Raw genomic sequence first — 14,383 nt, 5'->3', positions numbered from 1 at the left:
CACGACATGTATCCAACACGAGGAATTCAATATTTCTTCATTTTACACATTATTGTGACTCCCACTCGTAACATGACTGTCCACATTCAGAGCTAGCGAGAGACTCCCTTCTTGTGGCCTCACTCCCTGTATAACTATCAGGTAACAAGCGGGAACCGTCTCAATTCTGATTGGCTAACCATACTTGCTGCCAATCAGAATGCTCGCTCATGATCATACTCGCACCAAAACTGGCCTGCACCAATCCTTACATACAGACGCATCTACGTCATTCTGATATACAAATATTAAAGTAATATTTAATAAATGAAAACAAAAAAGCATTAAATCTGGAAATATCCTTTAGATACAGATAATACTCCGGCTGACTTTCTGGCTGCTCTGTTACAATAGCAGTCACACCTAGACATACATCATTTTCCCACGACAGGCTTGTGTAACTTTTGCAGGTTTCTTAAGACGGTATCTAATGCAATATTTAAATATGATGAATGTTCCATGTACACACACTCATTCACTCACATTTATTCCCACAACAATATTAGATACAAATAATAATTTTGTCTGATTTTTATATTACGAAAACGAAAAATAATTAAAGTTTTAATAGAAAATCTCAATTAATTAATTCTGTACACTGATAGTTCTGTTTATGTTTTCCAATTATACCAAAAAATAAACTACTCTACTTCTTTACTAAATTTAGTTCCCTAAGTGTCGGTAATTATAAAGCTGAAATTTGGATACAATCTTCTCCTGAATGTCAAAAGGTAGTGTACCGATTTTGAAATTGATTGAATAATATTTAATATCCAGGGTGTATACGATCCGGGAGATCCGGGAAAAACCCGGGAATTTTTTCATCCGGGAGAAAACCTGGGAAAAACTCGGGAATTTTTCATTGTTTTAGTTTTCAGTTAAATTTTTGTAACTTTGACTGGTAAGAACCAATACTCTAACATAGAATATTACTGTATCTCGCTACTGCAGAATAATACTGCAGCAATAAAAAACAAACGATAGAGAAAAAAACGAAAATAAAACTGAAGTTGCAAAGGAAATGCACTATACACAACAACAAAATACAGTGCTCATACAAGCATCTGCCAACAGCAAAATGTGGCAAAGGCTTTAGGAAGACTATGCAGTGTTTCATAACAACAAATTGCCTCCGATGAGCGTGACGTCACAACTGTTTACATTAGATTCATTTGAGCAGTTGTGAGTGAGCTTATGCGCATGTGCCGTTGAGTCACATGTGAGTAGTACCTTCTCCCATTTCTGGCTACAGAAGTGTGGCAGTTAGCTGTATAAGCAATAGCAGCAGGCAGCCAGATGCTATACGGAAAAATTTTACTGGTGTGCCTAAGCTGCCAGATTCATGCATGCGCAACAGGCCTGGAACTAGGGGGCGGGGACAAACTGGAGTATATGCCCCAGGTGGCAGTTTCAGGGGGGGGGGGGGGGGGGCGCCAAATTCATATTATTGAGGTTATTGAGGAAAAAGGCCTTGTTTCACAAAGCGCCTAACAACCAGCGCATGTTGGTCTATCGATTACTCACATGATTTTGAAAACATTCCTGTTGGTTTTTGAACAAATTCAAAGTTGATTTCTGAAAGAATCGTAAGTTGATTTTTGAATGCGTGCATAGTGTACGTGATGTCTCTGCTGGGGGAATCCCCACCACATCTAGAAATAAACTTTCCTGCAGACAAAAGGGGACGAGTCTTTACAAGTTGAGCAGAATAAAGCCAAACAGGTGAATGCCAATTGCTGTTTATGTGGTTGACTGGGTTTACAAATCAGCGTTGTTATAACTATTAGTGAATTCCATAGATTCAGACTACCAGAGTGGAAATAAATGACTAACGGGAATAACAGGCAACAAAGACTGTGTATTGTCTCCTCCGTGTATCCAAGAAAATGAAATTTTGACAGAAAATTTTTGACCAGGCCGCTACACTTCTAAGGGCCAGTAATACAGTCCCCGGCTAGCAGCCGCTAAAGTTCTATTGTGGGAGTAGCGCGGAAAATGTGTTGTACGAAGATGTAACAACCCCTAACCAGAGAATAAATGCGGGGTAGGTAAACCGGTGATTGTAGCAGGGTTAATGAAGTTAACCGAAGAATAAGTTTTGACACTGGCAGGAATAGTTACAGAATTAGTGATGACAAGATTGTTTGTTAGAACGTGGAAGGAGAAGAAACCGGGACTCACACAAATCACGGAAGAATATGACGATTTCAAATTTATATAAAAATTTCGTACTACTGCTTTTCGATCTCATACTTCAGAAGCTAGAGAGTATGAATGAAATGTGAAACTATTTCGTAACATAAAACTTTTGCTTGCAGTAGGCCTAATAGGCATTTGACATTGGTACTTCGTGAATTATATTCTGTGGTGTTATAAAAATGACCATTTGTGCCAAAACAGTCTCATTTATTTGGTGTGTGTAACAATTCTGCAAGATTAGGCTGGCGTATTTCATTTTACCTAGCAGAGAGTGACAAAATACATGTAATCAGATCGAGAAACCACACCAGTCTTGGGTACTATTTGTGTCAACAGCTTTTCTAGTATTAGACAACGACATTTGGTTTTTTCATGTAGCAAAACGTTGACGAACTTTGATGGGGTAATAGATTCTTTCGCAGAAAGGAAAGCACATCATGTAAAGCTGTAGCAAGATTAGAGAGGGAAAAAAGCTAGGACTTAAGGACTGAAGAAATGTGTTCTACTGTCGTGCTTGTCTCTTGTCTTTACTCGTTTTATGTACCCTATATTTAATTTTATGTCACACAAAACAGCACGTTATTAGCTAATAGGCAGTAAAGACTGCAGATTTTTTGAAGAGTTCTTGTTCTGCCAGTTACAAATAATCCCATCCAGTATTAATTGTGAGATTTTTTTAAAGAGGGGCAGGATATGAAACCGGACGATTGGGAGCAGGAGAGGTACCACAGGACATTTTAATTTACACTGGCATGAATATAGTTTGATGGCACCCATTACAAAATATTACATGTTTGAATTCCACAGAGCGAAATACAGAGACATGCGATGGAAGAATGCTGTGTGAAGAGGCGTGGCACTGCACTTTGGCAGACTTAAGACCAAATAACATGTCTTACACATGACCCGTGTTTACGTTAAGTGATTTTGCTGTTTCCTCTTCGTTTATTGCTCTCACATCAAATGAAAACAAATTGGATTTCTGTGGCCAGGAGCTATCAAGTGAATTAAAATACATTCACATAATTACAGAAGGCTAAAATATGTAATTAGTTTCAGATTTTATTTTTTTTCCACCTGTCTGACAGTCAAGCATGAATTGCCTTGCAGAACAATGAAGTTATTTTTGTCAGTTTGTTAAAGAAATCTTTTCTGCCGAGGCAGTCAGTTTATTTGAACGAAGTGTTTCATTCCACACTATTGGCTAGTTTCAGCTATTCGCTGCATTTCAAGTTCACATTTTCATCTTCTAGCACGTATGGGATTATGCCTTAATAAAGAACCAATCATGAGATAATACAGTACTGGTACTCCAAGAAAATTTACATCTGAATCTGGACATACGAATGTGCACTTTGAGCCGAATGATGCATTTTATTATGGTTCACAAAATTCCCATGCTCTTGGAGTATCCTCTAATGTCTTGTTTCTTTTATGACATAATGTAAGATCTTTGAATGTTTTACACGTACGAACGTATGGGCTTCCTGCGTCACCGTAGATGCGCAAGTGCGGCGACGCCTGTTATCTGGCAACTGCTGAAACGAATCTATTTCTAACAGGTCATGAGAAAATATTCCGAATGGTTGTTTGGAAAGCGTTACTTTCAAAGTAAATTTCTTTTCACGCAAAATGAACTCTGTGCGCGAATGTCGGATGAATTTTTTAAATCACAGAGCGTTTGACTCTCATAGAAAAATAAAATCTTTGACGATGACCATTTAGAATATTTTCGAGCCCAGAAGATCAGACATATATGTCATTGTTAAAAATTTTACTGGCACTTTTGTGTTATGTATCTTAAAGTGTAACATGCTCAAAAAATATCAACAGTATGTGTGAAAGCTTAGCTTCTCTTGCAGCTTATTAATCTTAGAGACCAATATTATACATAAAAGCTTTTCTTTTCTTGTAGCAACACTATGCATATTATTTTAAACTGTTACCTTTTCCTATTTGTGTGTTTGTGCTACTTAACAGTGATGTTGCTATTGACTGACTACATCACGTGTCCTATGCTCTGAATATCTGCTGTCATCGGCTGGCGAGATCGCTTGACATGAACTACGACTGGCTTACAAAAGCGCATCACTATCTCGATTTCAATTCTTCGCAAAGTAACATGCGGTGTTTGTTGGAATTCGAATTTATACTTTCGTAATACGAAAATATGCAGAGTACATGTACATGTTGCTGCACATCAGACATCTTTCCATGATGTGTTTTTTCCCCTGAGTTTCGTTTCCTAAAGTGCCCGGAAATTCTACCCTGGTGTATAAAACCACAACCATTGATAGGATTGATAAGTTATACAGTTCCAAGGAAAAGTATGCTGTTACTTAACATGGAAAAAGTGTATTTTCATCTGGGAGAAAGTATATTTTTAACCGGGAAATCCGCGAATTTTTTTTCCCTCGTCCACGTATACACCCTGATATCATTTATTTAGGTTCTTGTAGGTGGTGAATGTACAGTCGCTAAGAAGTGACACAGGAGCTGTTCTCATGCTGCTGTAGTAGCAGGTGTACATGACTCATTGGCTAAGACACAAGTGGCTGTTTCTTTCACAGCCTCCGGCTCCAATACTGTGGACTGTGTAACAATGAATGTTATTGTGCATTTACTCGTGACGTTACAAGTGTATTTGGTAATATTGTATAACAAATACTCTACAACAATTTTTGGACAGCCTGTGCATGTTCACCAATATAGATAATTGCTTTTCTCATGAGAGCAGGACCTTTCGGCAAAATAACACACTTTTCTGCACGGCTGCCTGCCTGGATAGCCACATGTGCTGCTGTTCTTCTTTCGGAACTCAGGGAGGCGAGTCTGATCCGTATCTAATCCACCTAATGAAATAACGACGAGGGCTGATGTGTTGGCCAGCTTGCATGTGGCTTTTGGGCGGTTCCCCACATCCCACTACATAAATATCAGGCAGGTACTCATGTCCTGCCTCAGATACAAGGTACACAAAAATTTAGTACATCCTCACATTTTCAAGTAGGATTAACTGTAGATGAAGGCTGATGATCTAATATCCCTGTCAGCAGAGTAAGTTGACAGCGGTTCAGAGGCGTTGCAGCGCATAAGTGAGGAGTGCCACCAGAGGCATGGAACATGAGTCACGTTGGCTGAGCCACTTGCAGCCACAGGCTAAGCAAGCTGCTGCAGCTCAGTCTCATATAGCAAACTGTATTTGCTGTTTTCAATCATACCTGGCTTCTGTACTGACACTGGTCTTGCTCTGGACCTTGATTTGCTGGCTATCATTCTTGGTGTTTGTTGAGTGCTCCATTCACAACAAACTTGGCTTTGTCTACAGCTTATGCATGTGTATCTGGTGCGGACGTTTTATATGGGGTACACAGATTCCATCCTGAAGCTGAAGATGTTCAGTAACCCTTAATCAGCAGCAGCAGTAGTCCACATCACTAACAGTAGAACTTGAGCAAATACCTCAGACCAGAGGCCAATTGGACATCTGTGACCCTGATTGTAAGGTTCATTGTGTTTGTGTCTTCTCCCTGTAATGCACAACTGGAAACATCCATGTTCACCTATCCAGAAAATGACTTCCAAATCACGTAGCTGCAGAGTCTGCTGTTACCAGTGTCTACTTTGATAATTGTCTGTGAGCAAAGTGTGTCATGTCTTTGAGTGGATATCTCTGTGGCATGCACCAGTTATACAGCACATTCTGGATTGTGGCTCTTTTATTGTGACAGTATTCATAGAAAATAGTGAATGAACCTTGGCAATCACAATGGAAGCTGCCAGAATTACAAAGCAGTCCATACTGTCACAGTAAGTAAAATAATTCTTTTTCAGTACAGCTTGCCATATAAATATTACTCTTGGTGATACATTAAAGTATTTTAAAATACACTCTTATCATGCAGCCAGAACACAGCATCACACTATGTAAATAAACATGTAACATCCTTGTGCACCATCTGAAGGTGAGCCTGAAAAGGCTTGAAAACTTATTAATGGAATAAACAAATACTTACAAGAGAGACAAATTGCAATTTGATGGATATATATTGTGACATTTGGAATCAACAGTGTGTGGAAGAGCCCCTGCACCATGAAAAATGATTACTGGATCATACAATGTGACCACTGTGCAAAATGGCCGCTATCTAGTCTGCTTCATGCCCACAGTAGACAATACAGCTCCTCTCACAGCGACAGCTCAATGCTGGACACTGACTCCATCTGATCTGTGCTGGTTTAGTGCTGTGCATTCCATTGTATCAGCTGCTATTGTCAAAGAAATCATTGAAATGCCCTATCCTAAAATTTGCTATTTCAGACAAGTTCCACTTCAGTGTGTCAAACAGTGGTGGCTGCATACATGTAGATGCTACAGTGTTGATCACCACAATCTGGCAACCTACACTGCTCAATGGTGTAGCAGAGAATAAAGTCAGTTACAGACACAATTGGATACAACATGTTACTTTAACTCTTGACTTACTGATGACAATCTGAGTACTAACCACTGCAGAGAGAGGTTTAACAGCCCAGAGAACTGTTCCTATACATGTGTTCCTACTTTGAAGGATCATGTTCCTCTACCACATGTGATAAGGAATGTGTAAAATTTCTTCGAAGAATGATGGGTGCCACCGCACTATCCTGACATGCACGTTTACATGTCAAGCCATTGTCAGATGTTTGTGATTGAAGTGTTTGGCATGGTTCTCCATAACCTGCTGCTGATGCCTTGTGATCTTGCATACAAAGTAGATGGGGAGATTTTTCAGGAATTCACCCAGGCCCTCCGTGATTTCATGTCACAGTGTTTAAAAGTTGCGATTGTAGTATATGGGGACTCCACTCAGTACAGAATTTGTGGAGACAGAGATTGTGTACAGTTCTGTAATCATAATTATTTATATGAGGACTACTCTTAAATTAACACGATTGGCTGTTAAAAAAGAAAAAAATAGATACAACTTTTTATATACAATCTGTATTAACATATTGACATTACTTCTTCACGATTGTCACCCAAATCCAAACATTTGTTATACTGTGACACCAGCTTCTGTATCCTTTCATGAAAGAATGGTGATGACTGATGCTTTAGCCAGTTGACAGCATCTTTGAGCTCATCATCAGTTGTGAAGTACTGAGTAGCCAGCCAGGCCGTCATCTTGGTGAAGAGATGAAAAAGTCTGAATTTTTCCTTTGTTTGATGCACAATATGTTGTTTGCGAAGGAGAATGACTTCTCTGTGATCATCCCACACCAACTGTTTTGGATTGACCTTTGGAGTTTCATAAGTGTCTTATGATAAACATGAGATGTCACAGTATTCTCACATGTTACTCTCATGAAATCTGTTGTCTGAACGCTTTTGCTACCCCAAAAACTGTGATTATCGATTTGTGGTTTGACAGCATTTGCTTGAATTTTTTGGGCTTATTGGGAGAATGAGTGTCCTTCCACTGTTTGGACTCTTAATTAACATCAGTGTTCTCACACTCCACCCATGCCTCATCCCCAGTCACAGTTCTATTTGGAAATAACTACCCCTCTTCATTGTGGCATTAAAGGAATGTCAAAACTGAACCATTCTTTCAGGTTTAGACATTATGGTACCGACTGTGCACAAACAAAAGTTATGGTAATCTAACCTCTCTGTGACACTTTTACAGATGGTTAAAGACTGTTCTCCATGAAATCTGAGGCTCCTCTTCAGGGAGCTTGGAAATTGTGAACCGATATCTTGCATGCACGATTTCATCAACATGTTGCACAACGCCATGTTACAACTAAATGTCTTCCTTAACCACTTTCACAATGCTCAACTGTGTGAGTAGCTTTGAATTTTCTGCACAATTCCCTCGCAACACCGTCATTCATAATCCATCCCCATACAAAGGACACAGTCTGTGATGAACCTTGATGGCATTAACTTCTCTTGTTTGCAAGAAGCAAATATCAGAATGTATGTCACAACTGGTGGGAGTCCAATATTGCTTCCATTTCATTCACTTGCTGCTTACACACTGATGAACAAAACAGAGAGCTGACTGATACAATATGACCTTCAGAATCTCCTTTTCCAATCACACAAGTGCCATGAAGCTATAGGCATGTATTTATTTTTAAGAGGTTAATTTATGAATATACCTTGTGTACTTTCATGAGGTACAAATTTCATTCCGAAGGAAGGAAGATTAGCATTTAACATACCGTCAAAGACAAAGTCATTGGAAGAGGATCTGCATTCTGATTGGACAAGAATGGGAAGAAAATTTGCTGTAACCTTCTCAAAAGATTTATCCTGGTATTTACCTGAAGCATTTTATGGATCCATGAAATACTTAAATCTGAATGGGCAGTAGGGGTTTTGATTCATCATTCCTCCCAAACTTGTATCCAGTGCTAAGTTAATTGCAGCCACATGAATGCAATTTGGTGTTGTAAATAAACTTGTATCATTCAAGCAATAAGTGAAAAGCGGCTGGCCAGGTTTGCTTTAGGCACCTTCAGCCAGTATCCAAAACACTCAACTGCTCTGAAAAAGAGTAACCATGTTCAGTAGTTTTCAAAATAAAACAAAACTGCAGTTATGAAATGCAAACTATTCACATAGCATGCTTCAGTTTTATGCTGGAATTCATCACACCAAAGCATTTTGAACTACCTCATTGTAGATGGAACATTGAATGTTAGCCTTCCTTCCTTTCATCGCAACAAGTGCCTGTCTTAGAATTTACTTTATAAATATTTCCCTTTTACATATCTTTCAAATACATAAACTAAACTCGACAAATACAAACAATGGGAATAAAATTAAAATGACATTGTGAATTGAATAAATTGCTACTCACTCCATAGAGTAGAAGCTGCATGGCAGACAGCCACATTTAAAAGTAGGATATGGTTCAGCTTCCAGACAAAATCCTTTATCAAGAGAAGAAACACACACACACACACACACACACACACACACACACACAGTCACTGTTGTCTCCAGGTGCTCTGGTCCCCTCCTACTTTTAAATATGGCTGTCTGCCACTTGTTGCCTCCTCATTGTGGTGAGCAGCATTCTTTCCTGTTCACACTGTTATTGTACAAATATAACTTTGACAACTAAAAGAAAATTTTTGTAAGTAGTTGTTATTCCTTATTAGAAAAAACCCACATAGTTTTGGATTGCAGGAAAGCAACAGCAATGAGTCTACTGCTCACAGTGATGTTGCAAAGCTATCAAACACAAGGCGTGGACTTTGTAATCGACGAAGCAAGGCATATGAAAGTTTTGTGTTGAAGAATAGACATCACCTGAAAACTGAGCTACGTTTATGTGAACGTGCTTGCCAGAGAGTTCTGATGTACTCCAATAACTTCCTACACAGGCAGCTGAAAACTTCACCTAACCAGTAAGTTTAGTATTTCTTTAAACACTTATGTACTTTGTTTCATAGTTTAAACAATGGAAAACCCAGGATGGTATAATGACATTATTATGAAAAGGAAAGATTGCTACTCACCATAAAGCAGAGGTTTTGAGTTGCAGACAGGCACAACAAAACAAGTACTAAACACGTAAGCTTTCAGCCAGAAGGCCTTCTTCCAAAATAGACAACACACATTTGTGCGCGCGTAGACACACACACACACACACACACACACACACACACACACACACACACACACACACAAATGCAGTTCAGACATGTTGTGTTTGATGGAAGACGCTATCTGGGCGGTGAAGGGGTAGCTGGGATGGGGAGTGGGAGGGAGAACAGTATGTGGGTTGGAGATGGTAAAGTGCTATTTGTGGGAACATATAAGGACAAAGTGGGGAGAGGGTGAGGCAGTTAAGTGCAGTTGGAAAGTTAGACGGAGGGCAGGGGGAGAGGGCCTATGGAAAAGGAGCGAAGTGAAAAGACTGTGTCTGCTTGATGGTATAGAGGGTTGTGTAGTGTTGGAACTGGAACAGCATAGGGGATTGGGGGGGAGGGGGGGTAATAGGTTGAGGCTAGGAGGGTTACGGGAGCAAAGGATATATTGTAGTGAGAGTTCCCACCTGCGTAGTTCAGAAGCCTGGTGTTGGTGGGAAGAATACAGATGGCATAGCCTGTGAAGCAGTCATTGAAATGAAAAATGTCGTGTTGCCAGCATGCCCAACAACTGGGTGGTCCAGCTGTTTCTTGACCACAGTTTGTCGGTGGCGATTTATGCAGACAGACAGGCTGTTGTCATTTCCATGTAGAATGCAGCACAGTGGTTGCAACTTAGCTTATAGGTCACATGTCTGATTTCACAGTTCACTATGCCATTCAATGGAACAGGTCATGACTGGGGTAGGTGGTGGTGGGAGGAGGATATATGGGACAGATCTTGCTTCTAGGTTTATTACAGGGACATGCGTCATGAGACAAAGGATTGGAAGCAGGTGTTGTGTAGGAATGGACAAGGATATTGTGTTGGTTTGACGGGCAGTGGAATATCCCTTTGGGAGGTCTGAGGAGGATGGTGGGTAGGACATTCCTCATTTCAGCACAAGAAGAGAGGTAGTCACAATCCTGCCAGAGAATATGATTCAGTTGCTCCTGCCCTGGATGGTACTGAATTACAGGGGAATGCTCCTGTGTGACTGGACAGTGGAACTTTTGGATGTGGTGCGTGACTGGAGAGATGAGCACAGGAGAACTGTTTCTGTACAAGGGTAGGAGGGTAATTGCAATCTGTGAAGGCCTCAGTGAGACCCTTGGTATGTTTTGAGAGGGACTGCTCATTATTACAGCCATGAACATTGCATCTGTAGTTGTATGCCTTCACAGACCGCAATTACCCTCCTATCCTTGTACAGAAACAGTTCTCCCGTGCCTTATGTCTCCAGTCACACACCACATCCCAAAGTCCCACCATATGGTTACAGAGGAACATTCCCCTCGTGACTCAGTACCATCCTGGACTGGAGCAACTGAATCACATTGTCTGTCAGGGATTTTACTACCTTTCATTGTGTCCCTAAATGAGGAATGTCCTATCCACTATCCTCCCAGCTGTCCCACAGTGTGCCGGCCGGAGTGGCCGAGTGGTTCTAGGCGCTTCAGTCTGGAACCGCACGATCGCTACAGTTGCAGGTTTGAATCCTGCCTCGAGCATGGATGTGTGTGATGCCCTTAGGTTAGTTAGGTTTAAGTAGTTCTAAGTTCTAGGGGCTGATGACCTCAACTGTTAAGTCCCATAATGCTCAGAGCCATTTGAACCATTTTTTTGTCCCACAGTGGTCTTCCACCATCCATCGAACCAACACAATATCCTCATCTGTCCCTACACAACTCCTGCTCCCAATCCCTTGCCTCATGGCTCATATGCCTGTAGTAGACCTAGATGCAAGATCTGTCTCATACATCCTCCCACAACCACCACCTACTCCAGCCGCCCTGCGGGTCCGGGGTGAGAATAGGCCCGAGGTATTCCTGCCTGTCGTAAGAGGCGACTAAAAGGAGCCCCTCCCCCTCAAGGGGGTAGTTTGCGCCTGCGTCCGGAGACGGACAGTTCAACGACTTACATTTGTGGTCATTTCGGTTTTTCACGTATTCTGGTTTCTTCCTTCTTTTGTTTTTTTCCTTTCTTTGTCCTTCTCTCTCTCTCACTGTCTTCCTTACTTTTTACATTGCCTCCTTCTCCTTGCCTTCTTGTCCACCCTATGGTCTCCGCCTCAGCATTTGAGACAGCATGTCCTTCCTCTCCTTCTTTCCCTTTTTTTTCGTATTCTTTTTCCTCCCTGTGCGTGCTTGAAGGCCAACTCATGCGTTCGCACACGTAGCCGGTGACAGGGTAAAGCGTAATTCCCCACCCTGGATAGACAAGTAGGGCCCGTGCGTACCCCCTGGTAAAGGCCAGGCCCGGGCAGGGGTGATTGCCCAAGCTGACACCTTCTGACCATGCCGATTGATCCCTCCGTCCGTTTCTCGGGAGGTGTGACCTGAGGTGTAAACATTCACCTAAGGCAGGAGCGCCCTCTGAGAGGGTCCCCACAAGGAAAGAGTGCACCATCAGAGATGCTGGCAATCATGGGGGGATTCATCCGCAATGGATTTCTCTTCTTCTTCTCTCTTCTGCCCAAAAGCAGAAACTTGACCAGCCACCAGTGACAAAAGTACTACCACCTGCCCCAAAGTTCCTCGTAGTTTCTAGATCTGAGGATGGAAAGGATTTATCATTTGTCAACCCTTTCGTTTCAGAAGGGCGTAGATGCCATAGCCGGACCTGTCAAATCTTGTACCAGGATGCGTAACAGTACCTTGTTGTTGGTAACTGAGAGCGCCTTTCAGGCACAAAAACTCCTTCGGGCCACACTCCTGTGCACGTTCCCTGTCTGGGTGGAGGCTCACCGCACCTTGAATTCATCACGTGGTGTGGTATCTACTACATCACTTGACGGATTGACTGACGAGTAGATTCAGTCTTTCCTCACTGAGCAGGGTGTGACGGCTGTCCATAGGGTCATGAAAAAGGTCGACAATGACTTTGTACTGACCCGGACACTTTTCTTGACCTTTTTTAGTGTTCAGCTGCCGCCGTGCATCAAAGCGGGCTATGAGGTTATTTCTGTTTGCCCCTATGTCCCGACACCTATCCGCTGCTACCAGTGTCAGCATTTTAACCACACCCACCAGTCTTGTTCTAATGCAGCTAAATGCATCACTTGTGGCATGGACGCCCATGAGGGTGACTGTCCTCCTCCGTCTCCTCATTGCGTGAACTGTCAGGGTGACCATGCATTGTCCTCTTGCGACTGTCCTGTCTACAAGGATGAATGCTGTATACAGGAAATTCGGGTCAAAGAGAAAGTGTCCACCTCAGCTGCTTGCAAGCTTTTTGCTAGTAGGAAGCCCACGCTGCTCCCAGCAGGGAAATACAGTACCATCCTTGCCTCTGCTCGGCCTACCAGGGAGGTATCAACGCAGACATGCGATCTGAACTTTAGCGCTACGGTCGTCCGTTCGGCCAGTGCTAAAATCACCCGGTCAACGTCTCCTCTTCCTCACGTCACCCCTAAGACACAAGCACTTTCATCAGTTTCTGCCAAGACTAAGACTCAGAAGTCAGATGCACGGGCCTTCAAGAAGGAACCGTCCCGTGAAGACTTCTTACGTACCCCGAACTCCCAGCCATCGACCAGTACTTCGACTAAATGACCTTCCAAGAAGGCTCATAGGAAGAAAAGTTCTCCTTCTCCGCCATGATGCGTTTCTTCTCCTGCGCCACCCAGCAGTTGCCGCCCCAGGCAGTCATCCGTTTTGCCTGGCCACACCGCTGGTAGCCAAACATCTGGCCATTCACCGGCGGAGGAAGCTCCCCCTGTGGCAGGTATTCCGGCTCATGGAGGGGTTATGTTGCTGGTCCGGGATGATATCTACTACGATCCCATCACATTGCACACCGATCTGCAGGCAGTTGCCGTCCAAATTACTCTCCCCACTTTCACATTTTCCATTTGTGCTGTTTACACTCCATCGTCATCTGCTGTTATTAGGGCAGACATGATGCAAATTATTGCTCAGCTACCTGCACCATTTTTGATGACTGGAGACTTCAATGCCCACCATCCCTTTTGGGGCTCTCTAGCATCCTGCCCGAGAGGCTTCCTGTTAGCAGACCTTTTCAACCACCTCAATCTTGTCTGCCTCAATACTGGCACCCCTACTTTTCTTTCAGACACAACTCACACCTATTCCCATTTAGACCTCTCTATATGTACTACCCAACTAAGCACGCCACTATGGGATCACTGGGGCACTGGGAATCTGGCTAAAATCCTACCTCCAAAACAGGAAGCAGAAGGTAATTCTCAATGGGAGCAATAAAGAGGGAGAGGTAGTAGAGTCAGACTGGAGCACTGTACTCCATGGAGTACCCCAGGGATCCATCCTTGGTCCGTTGCTGTTTCTGATATACGTAAATGATCTACCTTTCTCATGCAATACATGCAAGTTCACCATGTTTGCTGACAACACCAGCATTTTGATTAGTAACAAATTGCTCACTGATATAGAGGTTGATGCCAACAAATTACTTTCAGTACTATTAACCTGGTTCCAAGTGAACTCGCTCACAATAAACCTGAGCAAAACAAATTATATCCATTTCAGCCTTGAC

The 14,383-nt window shown here is 42.3% G+C and overlaps 1 protein-coding gene across 3 annotated transcripts in view; it reads left to right on the top strand.

The window, feature by feature from the left end:
* LOC126481295 (uncharacterized) overlaps nucleotides 1–14,383 on the top strand; it is a 166,569-nt gene that overhangs the window by 77,992 nt on the left and 74,194 nt on the right. For all 3 annotated transcript variants that reach the window (XM_050104941.1, XM_050104943.1, XM_050104942.1), the window contains exon 7: nucleotides 9,425–9,645. In XM_050104941.1, coding sequence (XP_049960898.1) covers nucleotides 9,425–9,645 — 221 coding nt within the window. The remainder of the gene's footprint in view (nucleotides 1–9,424; nucleotides 9,646–14,383) is intronic.

Source organism: Schistocerca serialis, chromosome 5 (assembly GCF_023864345.2).
Source record: "Schistocerca serialis cubense isolate TAMUIC-IGC-003099 chromosome 5, iqSchSeri2.2, whole genome shotgun sequence".
Classification (NCBI taxonomy): Eukaryota; Metazoa; Arthropoda; class Insecta; order Orthoptera; family Acrididae; genus Schistocerca; species Schistocerca serialis.
The sequence above is the reverse complement of the archived record's forward strand: the minus strand, read 5'-3'. Positions and strand labels throughout refer to the sequence as shown.